The sequence below is a fragment of the Cricetulus griseus genome, chromosome 5 (genome assembly GCF_003668045.3).
Source record: "Cricetulus griseus strain 17A/GY chromosome 5, alternate assembly CriGri-PICRH-1.0, whole genome shotgun sequence".
NCBI lineage: Eukaryota > Metazoa > Chordata > Mammalia > Rodentia > Cricetidae > Cricetulus > Cricetulus griseus.
Window position 1 is genome coordinate 35,894,997 of NC_048598.1, and position 16,446 is coordinate 35,911,442.

At 38.9% G+C, this 16,446-nt stretch overlaps 1 protein-coding gene and 1 long non-coding RNA gene across 2 annotated transcripts in view; one reads left to right on the forward strand and one right to left on the reverse strand.

Moving 5' to 3' along the window:
- Cep350 (centrosomal protein 350) overlaps nucleotides 1–16,246 on the forward strand; it is a 135,879-nt gene extending 119,633 nt beyond the window's left edge. The window contains exons 36-38 of the mRNA XM_027417338.2: nucleotides 61–207; nucleotides 2,497–2,619; nucleotides 12,501–16,246. Of these exons, the coding sequence (XP_027273139.1) occupies nucleotides 61–207; nucleotides 2,497–2,619; nucleotides 12,501–12,665 (435 nt within the window). The 3' untranslated portion in view covers nucleotides 12,666–16,246. The remainder of the gene's footprint in view (nucleotides 1–60; nucleotides 208–2,496; nucleotides 2,620–12,500) is intronic.
- LOC118238830 lies at nucleotides 201–13,290 on the reverse strand. Its single transcript, XR_004770060.1, has 5 exons — nucleotides 13,165–13,290; nucleotides 11,527–11,647; nucleotides 10,112–10,262; nucleotides 3,981–4,023; nucleotides 201–1,219 (listed from the first exon to the last, which is right to left on the reverse strand). It is a non-coding gene; the product is annotated as an uncharacterized LOC118238830 (long non-coding RNA).
- Nucleotides 16,247–16,446: the final 200 nt, after the last annotated feature.

Here is a 16,446-nt window from a genome sequence, read left to right on the forward strand (position 1 = left end):
TGGATTCTCAGCCATTTTCTTACTGAATTGTTTCTTGTTTATTTGTTTTTCTCTGTTAAGGCGGTTTTTGATTTAACAAAAGAGATTTTTGAGGAAATATTTGCTGAGGATCCAAACTTGAACCAGCCTGTCTGGATGAAGCCATGTAGAATCAACTCTAGTTATTTCCGACGTGTGAAAAATCCAAATAACCTAAATGAAATCAAGGTAAGCTGCAAACTATCAACTGTCTCCATTGGTTTTCTATTTATACAGACCTATAAATGATATAAAGCAGGCACTTGCCTGTGTATGCCATAAGTATTTGTTGGCAGGGTTCATGAATAATAGAGGGTGTGGTGAAAGGGAACATTGACTCCTGGAACTTGTAGGCTCTGGACAGTCAGGTCCTACATGCACACAGGTGCAGTCTATTCCTTACCTCAGCAAGTTTTTGTTTTTCTGTTTTGTGTGGTCAGTGCTGACCTTGAACTTTCAGTTCTTTGACTGTGAGACTCCCAAGTGCTTAGATATAGCCTTGAGTCACCAGGCCTGACTACAGAGGTGTCCTTTTCAGAGCAGCTTCTCAGAGTTAGTGTACTTAGAAGTCATCTGGAGTGCTTGTTAAATGCAGCTTCTGAAATTCTGCTCTCAAGTGTGCAGTTGCTAATACTGTTGATTCCAGTGTTGGTTATGAGTAGTGAGAGTTAAGAGTTGAGTTTTTCAAGCTTAATCATAGAAATCCTTTTTAAAAGATTTTATGCTTGTAGACACAAATTTATTTTTAAGATGTGTTAAGAGCCTATGGTCTTAACATCTTAAGATCTTAAGATGTGTGGTCAGAGGTTGGTAAACTATGGGCCATGGGCCAAATCTGTCCTTTAGCTTTTATAAATCATGTTTTGTTGGACCACATCCAGACTAATTTGTTTATTGTTTTTCCTGCTTTAACAGTGGAATTAGATAGTTGTGACAAAGACCATATGGCCCACAAAGCCTAAACTACTTACATCTGATCCTTCAGCCTGTGGCTTAAAGTTCGATTTTTTTTGAAACACTTGCACCCTCTGTTCCTTCCTCCCATCCACAGTAATAAGCGTCTGAGTGCATCGTGTGCTCTCTGTAGGCAGGTAATAGTGGAGGCAGAGACACACACTGGCAGTTTGAGAATCTTGTCCGATTCTGATTCATAAATGTGTCCTGCTTCTCCACTGAGATCATTGTTGATTGATGGAAACACCTTTAAAAGTAATAAAAAAATAAATTGTTAATAATAGAACAAATAAGCCGGTGGTGGCAGTGGCACACACCCACACTCGGAAGGCAGAGGCAGGCGGATCTCTATGGGTTCAAGGCCAGCCTGGTTTACAAAGCTACACAGAGAAACCTTATCTCGGGGGAAAAAACAAAAACAAAAGAACAAATAAACTAAAAGAAGACAAGACATAATTTATAGGCCATCATCAAACTGCCTGTCATGTCTACACCCTAAGCATAGACTAGATACTGCATTCTCATTCTAATATTACGAGATACATAACTTTAAAAGGGGTTTTAAGGATGGTTGATCAGACACTGTTAGTAGTTAAATTGCCATGCTCCAGACACACATAGTGGCACGTGCCTATAATCCCAGCATGTGAAAAGCTGACTCAGGAAGATTATGAGAAGTTTGATACCAGCCTGGGCTATAGAGTAATAGTCTATCTCAGAAACCCAAGTAAAGCAAGGAACTTTGCCATGCCTCTCCTACTGAAGTGTTGTTAGTGTTTTTATGTAATAATTTGAACCTTGGCGTTTCAGATGAAGCTTGGGCTCTTCTCATAAAGCACTGCTCCCAGCTCTTGATGTGGGGTTTCTCCAGGACAGAGATCGTTTATGCTTTCTTACCAATTGTGCTGCTTTAAAGTTGGCTGATGCGGCACTGGTGATTCAACAGTTAAGCACGTGTTCTGCTCTTGAGAAGGACACAAGTTCAGTTCCCTGCTCTCTCCTCTCGTCTCCTCATACATGCACATATATACATACAAAGTGTCTTTCATAGGCAGGCGGTGGTGGCGCACGCCTTTAATCCCAGCACTCAGGAGGCAGAGGCAGGCGGATCTCTGTGAGTTCGAGGCCAGCCTGGTCTCCAGAGCAAGTGCCAGGATAGGCTCCAAAGCCACACAGAGAAACCCTGTCTCGAAAAACCAAAGGAAAAAAAAAAAAAGTGTCTTTCATTAGCTAATGGTGGTTCTTTTAAAATGTCAACTCTAAAGTAATTTTTCTTTGAAGATGTATCATTGGTTTTACTTCTATATGCTCTATAAAAACATATAAATAAAAATGAAAATTGTTAAGTGAATAAAATCTGAGTATTTGAGATGTTTTTCCCTCCATATTGCTTAATGGAAGTAAGTAGAAGAAAAATTATATGGGTCTTCCACCAAAAATATTGTATAATCTGTTTCTGGAGTTATAAGCACAAATCTGAGTATATCTATGGTTATGTTTTCTTTACCCCTCTTATTTCAACAGCACTTCATAACAACTGAAGTACTCAAATTGTTTAGTCTTAAGAAGGAGCTAAACCACAAAACAGATTGGCAAAAAATGATGAAATTTGGAAGAAAGAAGAGAGACCGAGTAGATCACATCCTGGTCAGTGCTCACAACCTCACTTTTTATTTTGGTCATGTTATCATCTTAACTCAAAGTGTAGATAGAGTTCAAAGGGAAAGTGTGTGTAATTGATCTTAAATTGATGAGATTGAAACCCAATGCCTTCACCTGCTGCATTTCCACCCTCAGTTTTGGGAACAGCTTTCTTTTGTTCTGTTGAACAAATATTTAACTTAGCCAAGAGAAATTTGTGAAGAAGTTGAGAAGCAAAAACATGAGTGAATCACTGTTGAAGGTAGTGAAGTAACAGGAAAGCAGTGTGGAGCCTGGAGCCAGACTGCCTGCCTTTAACTCTGCCACGTTTATAGGACCCTATCAAGTCTCATTTTTCAGAACTATGTACCTGATTGAATTATTTTAAATATGTATTTATTTTCAGGCATGTGTTGCTTAGGTGGGGATACATTCTCAAAATATATCCTTAGGTAAGTTGTAATCCGAACATGACAGTATTCACAGAAACCTAGAGGTATATACATCAGCCATATGACATGGCCTTTAGGAGATGAGCCAAATATCAGGTGGATGAAGCTGCTGTGTTTTTCAGTAAACTTTTATTGATAAGTGGGAGTACACTTTAAAATAACAATTAAAAAGTATAGACCAAGATATACATAAACCAGTAATAGTCACTTATTACGATTATTAAGTACAATGCATAATTGTAGGTGCTGTTTTGGGGGGTTTTTTGGTTTCTTGTTTTTGAGATAGGATTGCACTGTATTGCCCAGGATAACTCAATCATCCTGCTTCAGCCTTCCAAGTGATGGAATTACATGCATGGCCTTTGTTACTATACTTCTTATATGCTAGCATCATGACCATTTTATTTATAGTATCATTACCCCAAACACATGAGTAATGGGTTGGCTAGGACTTTGTGATGGGTACTATGTCACTAGGAGAGAGGAATTTTTCAGTTCTCTATATAGTCTGTCACTGACCAAAATGTCTTTATGCAGCACATGACTAAATATATAGAGCACTCAGAACATTTCTCCGGAAGTAACTCAATAAATACTAGCTGTTTGTTCCGTCATTACTATTATCACCATTGTCCAGAAACATTAGCTGGAGAGGATTTATTTGATTTTATGTACATTTTTCCCTAACATTAGAAAAATGTTGATCAGGTCTGGGGATATAGCTCAGCTGGTAGAGTTCTCTCCTTGCATGCATGAGGCCCTGAGTATAATCCTCAACACCAACAAAAAGAGAAGAGAAGAGAGGGAGAGGGAAAATGTTTATCAAAAAAAGAAAAAAAATCTACATCTGTTCTTCCCTAAGAAGAGTGTGAAGTAGAAGCAACCCTTAGAAAACTCAGGTTAGCTCATACTTACCTCTAAAGTGAACTTCATTTTATTCTGGACTGTTCTGTATTGCCTGTATTGACATTTTAATAATGAAAAAGTATAATGTTATAATTTATCATTGTACACACACACACACACACACACACACACACACACGTGTACATACGGGGTCTCATTTACTCAATATGTGAGAAAATACTTGTTTAATGTTTTATGATTTTTTTTCTCATACCTTATTTCAGTTGTTCTCAACCTATGGGTCTCAACCCCTTTGTTGTCACACACATATCAAATATTTAAATTATAATTCATAGCAATAGGAAAAGTACAGTTATGAAGTACAATGAAACAATTTTATGAATGGGGGTCACCACTGCATGAACTGTATTAAAAGGTCTTAGCATTAGGAAGGTCTTAATTAGTCTCTACAACCATTATATGAAGTAAAAAGAACTAAGAACTCTTTGCAAGAGAAGAGATTTAGATTGAAAGGTAAGTGACTACCTAGCAAATAAAAACCAGAGATTTAGCTAGCTATTCCTTCCTAGAGCTTTACCCTCAAGAAGGTCTATATGTCTAGATTTCTACCACATTTTATATGTCTAGATTTCTACCACATTTTAAAGTATGAGTCTTAGAATTCCTTCATTTCTTAGAAATTAAAGAAAAAATGTTAAGAGACATTCAGTCAAGGATTGCATTAAGGACTGATGCTGAAATGATAAGCAAAACAGGCACAGACTCAGCTTCACAGGGTCCAGTTTACATGATTTGCACAAGTGTGGTATTCTAAATTGGGCAATCGAAACAGAATAGGAAAGCTGTACAAGTATCAGTGAGAAGTCCACATAATGAAGGAGGCTTCTAAGGAAGTGACACTGGGTTCGGATCTTAGTGGACTGGGATGGTAGAGAGAAGAATGATTCAACCCTGAAACTGGACTGTGCATCAGTTTCACCTGGAATGTCTGAGATAGGCTGGGAAGGTAGTCTTCACTTGCAATACTTAGAAAGCACTGTTAAAGATTTTGGATATTGTTTTAAAGCAAGGACTTTTAGGAGGGAAAGCTTCAAGATTAGATTTATTATTTTAAGAAATCATGGAGGAATACTTGAAATGAATATGGAAGAAAAGACCACTAAAAGGTATTATAGTGAAAGATAGTGTATTAAGCATGATGTCTTAGATAGTGTTTTATGAGTGTGTGAAAGACTTCCTGCTCGTTAAGACTTTGACATCAAGGTTATGAAGACATTGTCTTAATAGCAGAAGGAGAAGGCAGTGATTTGGAGCCATCAGAAGTAGTAAATAAATTATCTAAAATGTGAATAATAAACAGACTGATCTGAAGCCCTTTAGGAAGCATATCAAAACCAAGGTGACAGAGGCTCACATCAGGTGCCACACTGAACCATTTAAGCAGAGGCCATCTGTTACCAGAAAGTTCTCAGATACTAAATATTTAATTTGAAAATAAGATTGTTTTAACCTGAGTAAGGATGGTGCATATCTGTGTTATAAGAATTGAAGAGATTTTCAGACATAGTGGTGCATGTCTGTAATCCCAGCACTCAGGAGGCTGGAAGATGGAGAATCACGACTAGCTGGAGCTATGTAGTAAGACCTTGTCTCAAAGAAACAGAATTCTTTACTTACTCTTCACATTATATTTTAAAGACACTATATAGCTCTGGCTGGCTTGAACTCAAAGATATCCACCTGCCTCTGCCTCCTGCATACAGGGAAAGATGTGTACCACACATCTGTCAGAAAAGAATTTAAGATACAAATAAATAAGAAAATGTATTATATAAATGGCCTCTTTGCTGGTCATATTTTTCCATGTGTATAGTTTTTTATATGAGTTTGTTCTTCTTAATGTATAATGAAATGATAGTGAACTAATTAGTAACAAAAAGTGTTAAGTAAACTAGTCTCTCTTACTATTAGGCAATCTAGGATTTACAGAAACTAATGGTTATACATTTTATAGGGAGATGTAAGCCATAAACCACTATTTTAGTACAGAAAAAGAAAGGCCCAAAAATAAGAATTTTGAAAGCTAAAAAGTTTTTTATACTCATGCTTATTTTAGAAAATCTAGAAAGTTCTGATTTTCAATGTATGTAGATTTTAAGTTTTTGTAGAGAGAATTTCCTAAATGGAGACTACAGTTCCTTTTCATTTTATTTGATAAAATGTAGACATTTTTCTTTGCCCCCCCTGGGTGTCTTTATATATACATACATATTTTTAACAGTGTAGACCTTCTCTTTTTTTGTACATTGAACACAGGCTCCTTCCCCTTAGTTCTCATGAAGTGTGCTTCTCTGGGGGAGGAAGGCTGGTGGTTGAGTTGAGCCCAGGTGCCTTCTCTTTGGCTTCCTTTTTTTCTGATAATTTTCCCTCACCCATTTCGGGAACCCATCTCAGCTCTGACAATGATTGCAAAATATGCTCAGTGTACACATTCTCTTGCCCAGAATCTTGCCCTTAATTTGCTTTTTTTTTACAACTTGGCCAGCAGCATGCTGGGTGATGTGTGGGCTCTTCTAGTTCTGCCATAGTAACATTGCGGAGGCATTGTTACTATGGCAACAATGTCCAGCCCCTTGACATGAATATCACCCTTCTTGTTAACTTTTGTGGCTATGCCAAAGGAACAACTATGTTTTCTAAAAGGCCTAAAAGCAGGTGCCTCTCTTTCTCTTTGTGTTTGTCATTTTGGGGAATGCTGCAAGATGGCTGTCTTGACCAAAGGCTATTTTATATTACTTTTGGCAACTCCATTTTTGTATGGAAGTATAGTAATCACTCATGGATATATTGTAATTTATTTAACTAGTCCTCTGCTGTAATGGACATTTTATGCACATTTTTCTGGTAATTTCCTTAAGACAAATTAGTAAAAATGAGGTGCTATTTAGTGCAGTTTACAGAGGGTGTGGGTGCTATTTATAAACATGCAACAGTCACATGAGAGAGTGTTGCCGTGCCTAATTGTTACCAATTTTGAAAATCTTCACTAAGAATTTATTTGGCTATAGGTAATTTCATTCCTTTAAAGCCCCTTCTTGTCTGTTTTTCTAAGTCTTTTACATGTTTAATTATAAAAATATCTCAAAGGTATGGAAAAGGGTAGACAGTAACATAAGACTTTAGATTCTATCTCTCCTTCCCTCAGAGTTCAGTTGCCCTAATCTTAAAGAACAAACTTGAGGATTCCATTAACTTTGGGTTTCCAGACTCTTGGTCTTTACCTAAACTGTCTTTTTCAACTCTTGCTTTTTGTTGTTGCTACTGCTGCCTGCATGAGCTGAGTTACCGCCCTAGCCCTCATCAGCTCTTGCTCTTGCAAGGGAGCTGAGTGCAGAAATCTGAGCTGATAGATCTTTGACCAGAGCAGTGAAATCACACTGACAACTTCAATTGGCTTGGCTGAAATATCCTTGGCTGAAGGAGGATATTATGGGTTTTTTTTGTTTTGTTTTGTTTTTGAGGTACTTCCATAGTGTTTAGATGGCTGTAGCAATTTAAACTCTCACCAACAGTATTAGATTCCCTTTTTTTCTGTGTTCCCACTAGCTCCAACCCTTTCAGCTTTCCAACCAGCAGACATCTCACTGAGTTTTTACCCTCTACTGATGCATTTTCTCATGGTTTGGTTACTCGTTTGCATGACATTTTGAAAAATCTGTCTAGATCCTTTGTTTAGCCAAAGCTGGTATTATGATCCTGCTTTCTTAGCCCCAGCATACCTGGCCTTTGCCCATTTTTAAAGTTGGGTGTTTTTTTTTTTGGGTTTTTTTTTTTGTTTTTTTTTGTGTTTTTTTGCTGTGAATTGTTTGAACTTAAATATTTGTGCTTACTTCCCTACCAGACTGAGTCTGTGCAAATATTTTTTCCCATCTGTGTGTTGACTCCACTTTGTTGTGTAACTTTTTAGTTTGATTTGATCCCACAAAAAAAAAAATTTCCACTCCACTGTCATGTTTTCCCATTTTCTTCCAGTATAATAGTTTCAGATCTTATGTTTAAGTCTTTAATCCATCTTTGTATATAGTATGAGATATGTATATACACCTTTCTGTATATACATATCTAGTTTTTCTAGCACCATTTATTGAAGAGACTATCCTTTCCCTGTTGGGTATCCTGTTCCATTGGTCATTGTGTTATAGGAGCTTAGTGAAACCAAGTCCAAAACTCCAACTTGTATCTGGGTGGTGTATTTATGCCTGCTAGTATACAGATGCTCTCACCATACATGTGGAGGCCAGAGGCTGACATCAGCTGTCTTCTTCTATTGCTACCCACCTTACTTTTTGAAAGATCCTCATTGAATTAAACCTGGAGCTCACTGATTGACTGAACTGACTATCCAGCCAGCTCCTGGGACTCACCTCTCTTTACCTCTGCTAGCACTGAATTCACAGGTGTGCACTGTTAGCCTGCATAGGTACTAGTGATACAAACTCAGGTTTGTATCACATTGAGCCATCTTTGCAGCACAACCTCTCTTTTTTTCAAAGCTTAATGACAATTTATTAGAATTTTTAAAAACTCACCCACATCTCCAGAACAGGCAACCTGTAGTCCTGACAGCTTCCCAGGGGAGGGACATGGAGAAAAGGGATAAACTACTGTTTGAGATAAGGCTGCATGGAGGTCAGCCCCAGGACTGAGAAAGCCCCAGCCAAACTTCATGGTATCGGGCAGAAACTAAACTAGGGGGTAGGGATTCTAGAAGGAAAAGAAAATGATCTTAGGGTGAATTGCCTTCCTTGGGATGGTTTGTTAGCCTAGCAAGTCCTTCACCCCACCACCCAAGCCAGGTGAACTTAAGGGAGAATTGAGGTGTGTCTCCACGTAGGGGGAGATTTCATTCTTTAGTATTACATTCCCCACTCTGAAGAGGTAACCCTCACATCATTTAGGAGATGGGCTGAAACTAGGGAATAGATAGATATAACCCATTGCTATCGTGACCTAGAGATCCATCTCCAAAGCTGTTCACCAGAGTGGGTTAAGGCTTGAACTAGAGTTTTAGTTCCCACCCCCATGTGTAGCCTACAATCTGGGGTGCATGTTTGAGTAGAGCTGAGAAACCAGCACCCCTTCCTGACAATTTCTGACCAGAGAGCCAAGGCCATTTCTGGAACTCCTGCTGTCAGGGTACCTGCTCTGAGCTGCCTGTTCAGTGTTGCTCTCCCTCCCAAAGTAACCATAACTGCCATTTAGGAAGATGGAGTGACAACCAAATCTGACTTTTACTGCTGGGTCAGTCATTAGATATGGCAGCTGAGGCACTTGACAGTTAGGTCTACCTAGGGGACCCCATAAGTACATTGGTAGTTCTATTAAAATAACAGCCAGGAGTAGGGAGAAAAGGAAGTCAAGTTTTTGCCTCACACCTGGAGAGAAATGTGAAGAAGTAAAGGCAAGAGTTACCAGCAATATAAAGCCCTCAGCAGGGAGCCAGGAGAGGCCAGGTAGAGGATATATTGTAATGTTCAAATCAAAGCCTGTTAGAATCTGCTAATGGGCTCCCTTCCTCATCTCCCTCCCCCTTTGGCCTCTAAGACTGGATGCAAAGAGATGAGCCCAGGATAAGCTTTCAGGCACTTTTGAGTTGTTGGAGTAACTAGAATCACAGTATGAAGTCTCTCCCAGGTCCCCCACCCCCCAATTCTATTACAAGCCCTTAGTCTTGTGAAATTTGGCCATCATTCCAGATTACCACATTTATTGGTTCTTTCTTCATAAATATTATATTTCCTGGGTTTGTATTACCTGCAATTGATATGCCTACCTCCATCTAAGTCATTATTTGAAAACCATGAACTGAGCTTGTCATGGTAGATTATTCCTGTCATCCCAAATTCGGGAAGCAGGAAGATTACCATCTCAAATAAACTCAAAACCATGAATTTTCAAAGCCAACATTCTCCAGTCATTAAAAAGACTCATTCCAGACATTGACCAAACACTTTTTCTTTACACTGTGCTTAATCACTGGAAAATTACAAACAAAAAGTCCTTTGGACATTCACAGCCTAGCGGAAAAACAGTTTATCAAGGAAGAGAGGAGAATGGAAGCACAAAGGGTCTTACAAGTCAGAAGGTGGAAGCTCCTTTTTAGTCACAGTGCAACTTACCTGCCTGTGCTGGTGAGCAGGTCAGTTGTGAGAGGCCCTGGCCACATTCTCTTCACATTTCCTTGGCACAGGCTTTCCCTTTTATAGCCCCTCTTTGAGAGATCTTCATGCAGCCTCAGGCATATAAGTAAGTACACCAATCAAACATTCACTGATAGTAAATCAAAGATCTTAAATCATTTCTTTGGTGTACAGATATAAATTTAACATTGATTAAAGATTAAAGCATGTTTGCATGCTAATGAGATAGATGTGCTCGCTTATTTTCCCATAAAGAATCAAATCTTGGCTGAATATATTACACTACAAGACACAGCATCTTCAACATTTTCCAGAGTTGATTGATACTTTGATTTCATCAATGCTAAGAATGTTACTTTGCATAAATCTATAGTGCAAAATGGCAGAAGTATATTTTGAACCATTTCAGAAGTTGTTGGAAATTCTGTTGTAATTCCAAGCCAAAATTCATTTAATGATTTCTGTATATGAAACTCAATAAATCACAGTACAGTCCAAAGAGTTACTAACTAGTTTGATACATGCTGAGGAGTTAACTGTAACATTGAAGTTCTGTTTTCTGTAACATCAGAAAACAACTCATACAATAGTATCAATCTAAACTGAGCTGTCTGGGACACCTTTTGATGGTGCAGCAAGCATGATGTCACACAGTGCACATGTATGTTCTGAACCAAGGCTGAAGTGATGTAACATGTGACTATTACCAGAAACACCTCTGATCCATTATGTATTTGGTTTTTGATCACTACACATTCAGAAGTCTTCTACCATTGCTGTGTGTGCGCACTTGCATGAGCTTACACATGCACGCATGTCAGATACCAGTTTGAAGAAACTGTTCTAGTCTACAGCTACCCAGTTTGTGTGTGGGGAGTTACTGTAAGACTGCTTTTATTTCTAATTTAATGAATTAAAGGCACACATACATCTGCAGGGATATATGTGTGATTAAATATAATAGACTCTGAAGATTAGAAGGAAGTAACAGAGACAGATCTATAGCTCTCATTGAGGTACCAAGGTGAACTTTGATCTGAGATTCAGATAAAGGGGTTCTAAGACAGAAATGATTCCTGATTTGTGACACTGGGGACTGAACTTGGGGCTTCGTGGCATGCTAGGCATGTGCTGTACCTACTGAGCTCCAGTCTTCTGCACTTTGAGGGAAAAAGACTGTTGTTACCTGGTCGTAGGAACAGTAGTCATTGAAACCATGAATGCTGTCATGAACTATTTCTGCTACAAGCATAAAAAGATTTCCATAGGATAGCATTCCCTAAAATCTTGTTTTTGACAGAGAAATATTTGATTAATAGATGCCAATATTAAAGGCTGAGACTTTCTTTACAAAAAGGTAAAGTAAGAATATGAAGTCTCTTATGCAGACCTACTTGTTAGCTTTCCCAGAACAGGGTTGTTCCCCAGCACCACACAGCATTAGGTTGGCCTTCATTTTATACCAGTTCCTTGGTAGGTTAAGTCATTTCTTTTATGTCGACAAGATTCTATGGCCTAGCAAAGAGAAGAAACTGAGTTAAACCAGCTTTCGGGTGGACTTCTCTTTAATAGCCTATGTTCATTGTACATACTGCCATCTGTTCCACAGACCCGAAAGCCTTCCTCCAAAAAGAAAGATAAGGCTGCTTCCTTTTGGTGTGTCAAGCCCGGCCATGTGTGTGAGCATGGAATGTGTGTGAGCATGGAATGTGTTGCGCTTCCTCCTCTTCACCTCCATGATGTGGCCTCTGCCAAGTCTGCTCCTGCTTCATAAGGGAGCAGCTCAGCTCTGCCTCTCCCGAGGACACAAAACCAGGGCAAAGCAGGAGCCTTCACTTGGCTTTTTTGTTGTTAGGCTAGAACAACCTGTAACTGTAGCTAATTTTGATGAGTTTGAAATGAGGTCAGGGCTCTTCCACCTGGCCTCCATCCCACTTACACTGCAACTGTAAGGAGGCCACTATGTGTGTTTTTGGAGTAGAGTAATTTAAAATTATAGGCAGGCAGTAAACCTTGAGTTATTTCTGATTTGAATACTCTAGAATCATATCTAACATTTGTTGGAAAAGTAGACTTTTTCATTGCAATGCATGCATCTAAACTTGTTGGTTCTCTTTCCTATAAGCTCCTATATGCATTCCCTTATGTTAACACACAGTGGCTTTGTAATCCTTAGTATCTACAAAATGCTGGAATATTGTCATGTTGAAATGTAGTTTTATAGCTATTTTTAGTTTAGATATCAATTTTAAAGGTGTATTGGCATTTCTTTGAAACATATTATTGTGGATGGGACTATAACATGGGAGATGTAATTTCCCAGCTCTTCTGTGACAGATTTGCTAACTTATTGCCTTCTAACATCTAGGTCCAGGAGCTCCATGAAGAGGAGGCACAGTGGGTTAATTATGATGAGGATGAGTTGTGTGTGAAGATGCAGCTGGCTGATGGCATCTTTGAGACCTTGATCAAAGATACTATTGATGTTCTCAATCAGATCAGTGAAAAACAGGGGAGAATGCTACTTGTGTGACATCTTGCAAATAAATCGAACACTGAGTGCTAACATGAGTCCTGGGCCTTTCTGCCTCCTGATATACACCCTGTCTCCACCATAGCAAGAATGCTTCTGGACTTCGAACCTGTTCTTCTGGACCGCTGGTTTGGAGTTCATGGGACAATTTGGTATATCTGGTAATACAGCCTTTGCCTTTCCAGACTGTCCACTGGATTCTGTGGTTCTTTCCCGTGGGCAGGGTTACACTCCTGATGTTGAGACTTGGTATCATTCACCTCATTACCACCCCTACTAGGTCTCAGATGAGGGCTAGAACACCAGACTTACCTCTGAGCTTAGACAAGGCTATCACCTCCCTGAGTCTCATCAGGAAAGCTAAGTTTATCTTTTAACTTTCAAAATATAATACTTGTCTATATAAAGAAAGTCATAAACGGACATCATAGTCTCTCAACAGTATTAAACCCATAACCATTTCTAAAATAGGCAAATTCAAGATTCTCTGCCTACTCACATTCTGGAGTTTATTTCTTCTTGAAGACCATTTCTTCCATCCTTGAAGTTGAGCAGCACCGAGTGGACATCAAAAATAAGTGGTAGCTTTGCTTTTCGGACACCACCTAAAAACTATAACCCAATGCATTGTGTTCAATTTTTCTGTCTGGGCAAAAAACCAATGCCCCACTGAAGATGAGGCTCCAGGACTGCTACGGGCTGGTTCCTCTGCTCTGTCCCTCCCTGCTCTTTCCTCACTTGCCCTAACCTCTACCAGCTGCTCTCAGAATCGTAGATACTCAGGACCATCTCAGGCATCCAGGCATCCAGGCAAAAGTGGAAAGAACTCATTTTGGCCTTCAAACTCCCCAGAAGTCAGATGCTGTTACTTGAATGATTTAGGAAATGAGTGTGTGCACCAAAGACAAGAAGATATTGTCTATAGTCTGCGTGCTTGTTTTGCTCTGTGGAACATTAATTTATTTTAAGATAAATTATTAAGTTGAAGATGTGTGTCCCTATTAAGAAGTGAAAGGTTCTCCTAATAGTAAACCTCTGTCTCGAAGCTTCTACAGTTTAGTCTTCGCACAGAAAAGAAAGCTGCAGTTTATATTATACACACTGAAGAATCAGTTCAGTTCATCCAAAAGATGACAGGCATTTACAATGTCACCCGTGACAGCAGGAGCGGGAGAGGACTTGAAAGATGCTGTAAAGTTTAGTCCTGCCTCTCTTGCAGCATTGCATCTTACAACTGTTACCTGTCCCTGAGAAAAATCTCCAGACTTCAGCTGCTACATTAGAGCACACGGTGCTCCCCTGGGCCCTTAGCACTTGCCTTCTAGACTGGTTTCTCTTCATCAGTCCTGTCCTTCAAGTAATCCCGGAAAATGTGTATGATCTTAGGCGTGAATGTAATGCCTTAACCTTACAGTTCCGACTAGAGCAGCATGGTAAGTCATCCACTGGGTTCACACTCACAGATACCTTGGACATTACAGCTTCAAAACACATTAGAAAACCCAAAGACAGCGTAACCCTCAAGTGTGTACATTTGTTCTTTTCTGCATCTTTCTTCCAAACTTGCCTTTGTGTCTCAAATATTTCACTATGCACACTTCATTCCTCCTCACTTTCATCCTGTCATTCATGAGATTTGCTGAAATCATTATTGGGATATTTGCATTTTGCACAGTGACTGGTGTGCTAGCTCTTGACAATAGGAAAGCACTGAACTGTTACAATTGGGTCTCTGAATGCTCAGGTGGGTGTCTCACCAGCATCTCTTCTGTGCATTTGCTGTTGAGCTGTCTTTAGCCATAATGAGCACCTTGACTAAGAGAAGCAAAGGTTTCCTGGGTTATTTATCAGTAGTGTGGAAATCGTGTTTTCATGTGGCCAGTGAAAGCAAAGATATTTCTCTTCAGTTTGTATTCTTTGGAAGACAGGAAACATCTATGTACATCCCTTGACTGTTTGTAGGATCACATTGTCTTTATGATACTGAACTTTACAGCTGCTATACTTTTTTTACAAATGAATATCAAATTATAATAGGAATATAGGTTGTTTTCCACATCTTCATTATTTGGACCTAAAGTTAATTTTTAATAAGAAAGTATCTTTACTCTTTACATTAAAATGTCAGAAAACGAAAAACATACTGATAAAAAAAAGTCCATGGGCTCAGTAACCTGGACACTGCCGTACCTAGGCAGTGACCATCCTAACTTCCTCCAGCTGTCTTCACTATCCAAGAATCCTGCATTACAGAAAAGAGACAAGAATAGACCAGTCTCATCCTTTGCTAGCAATCATATCTACAGTTTGGTAGCAAACAAAAACAAAACAAAAAGAACCTAGAGTTAACAGGTTTCTTACTATTGTAACTATTTGGATCTAACTGAGATGGGTTTATTGTTAGGATCAGGAATGATAAATGTGGATACCCAGCCACTTGTTCCATACTGGGATCTTTTTAATGAAGCCCTGCCTCATAACCAAGAACCTAATTGTCCCTCTTTCTAATCTTTGCTCCCTCTCCCATGCCCTACCCTTTCCGTCTTCCTGCATAATTCCTCCAGAAGATCTTTGCATCAGCAGTAATACCGTTTAGAATAGCACTATCAGAACTAGTAGTAAACCACCATGTAGGCTTCAGATTTACTTCTGAGTCCAAAACAATTTGTGCTATCCAGGGCAGTTAACTCTGGGTTAAACAAGTACAGGGTATCGATTCCCTTTTCAGGTCTAAACAGGAATTTTTACTCTAGGGAAAAGTGGGAAGAGCTCAAAAGTAGTTAATAAGGAAGGTGAATTCCTTCTGTGACTACAGGTCTCTGAGAAATTATCTTTCAAAAGAGATTGCATTGCTCATAAGAGTGTTGTGGCCTATTGATACAAACAATTTTGTTCACTTTCTTGTCTTGAAAAAAAGTGGCCTTAGCTTTTTGCAATACTTGAATAAAGTGTGTACTTGCAAAAGAATTTCTGTAGCACAGCATTAGAGACTCATAACTTTTCTGCAAGAAATTCAAACTTACATCTTCCTTTTACTACCTTAAGAATACTAGTGAGTAAAATATCAATTCAAAGAACAAGTGATAGAAACTACAATGATGTCTAATGCAAATTGTAGGAATTTTCATGTTTACAAATCATCTTAAACTGGTTGTGCAGCAATTCAATAAAATCTTTGTATTATAAAAATGTGAAGAAAAATGTAAACTGGTGTAAAGGAGGTACTGTCATTTTAATTAACCTATGTTTGAAAGCTTTTCCTTCTGGACTTTGCAAAGCTGTCTTGGTTACACATTGCAAAGCATTCTCTAGGGGGCTCAGCCTCCTTGTGTGTACTGTACTGTGCAGACATGAAAAATAAACCCGTTTACTGTGTGTGTGTAAATAGCCTGGTCATCAGGCCATCTTCAGCCAATAGTCACACCCGTGCAGCTCTGCACAGAAGACTAAGGGTGTGGTTTGTAAGTAATCTGTAAAATAACTGGGGTGAATTCCCATGTATACCTGTGTAAATAGATTTGTTAACTAAAATGTACTTTAAGATGAAATCTGTAAATAAATTGATTTATAAATTAATTTCATTCCAGGTGTCACTTTGTCCATTCATGAGCCAAGTTTAGAAAAGGAGTTCTTATGAAATTGAATTGTTTCTCATTTCTTGTTTTGTTTCGGGACACTTGTTCTTTAGAGTAAGGGGAGCTGTGTGTAAGAGCTGTTGATGCTGCACCTAGGAGTCACCAGCACAGGAAGCTAAGCCCTCTGACCGCCCACCCATTAATTC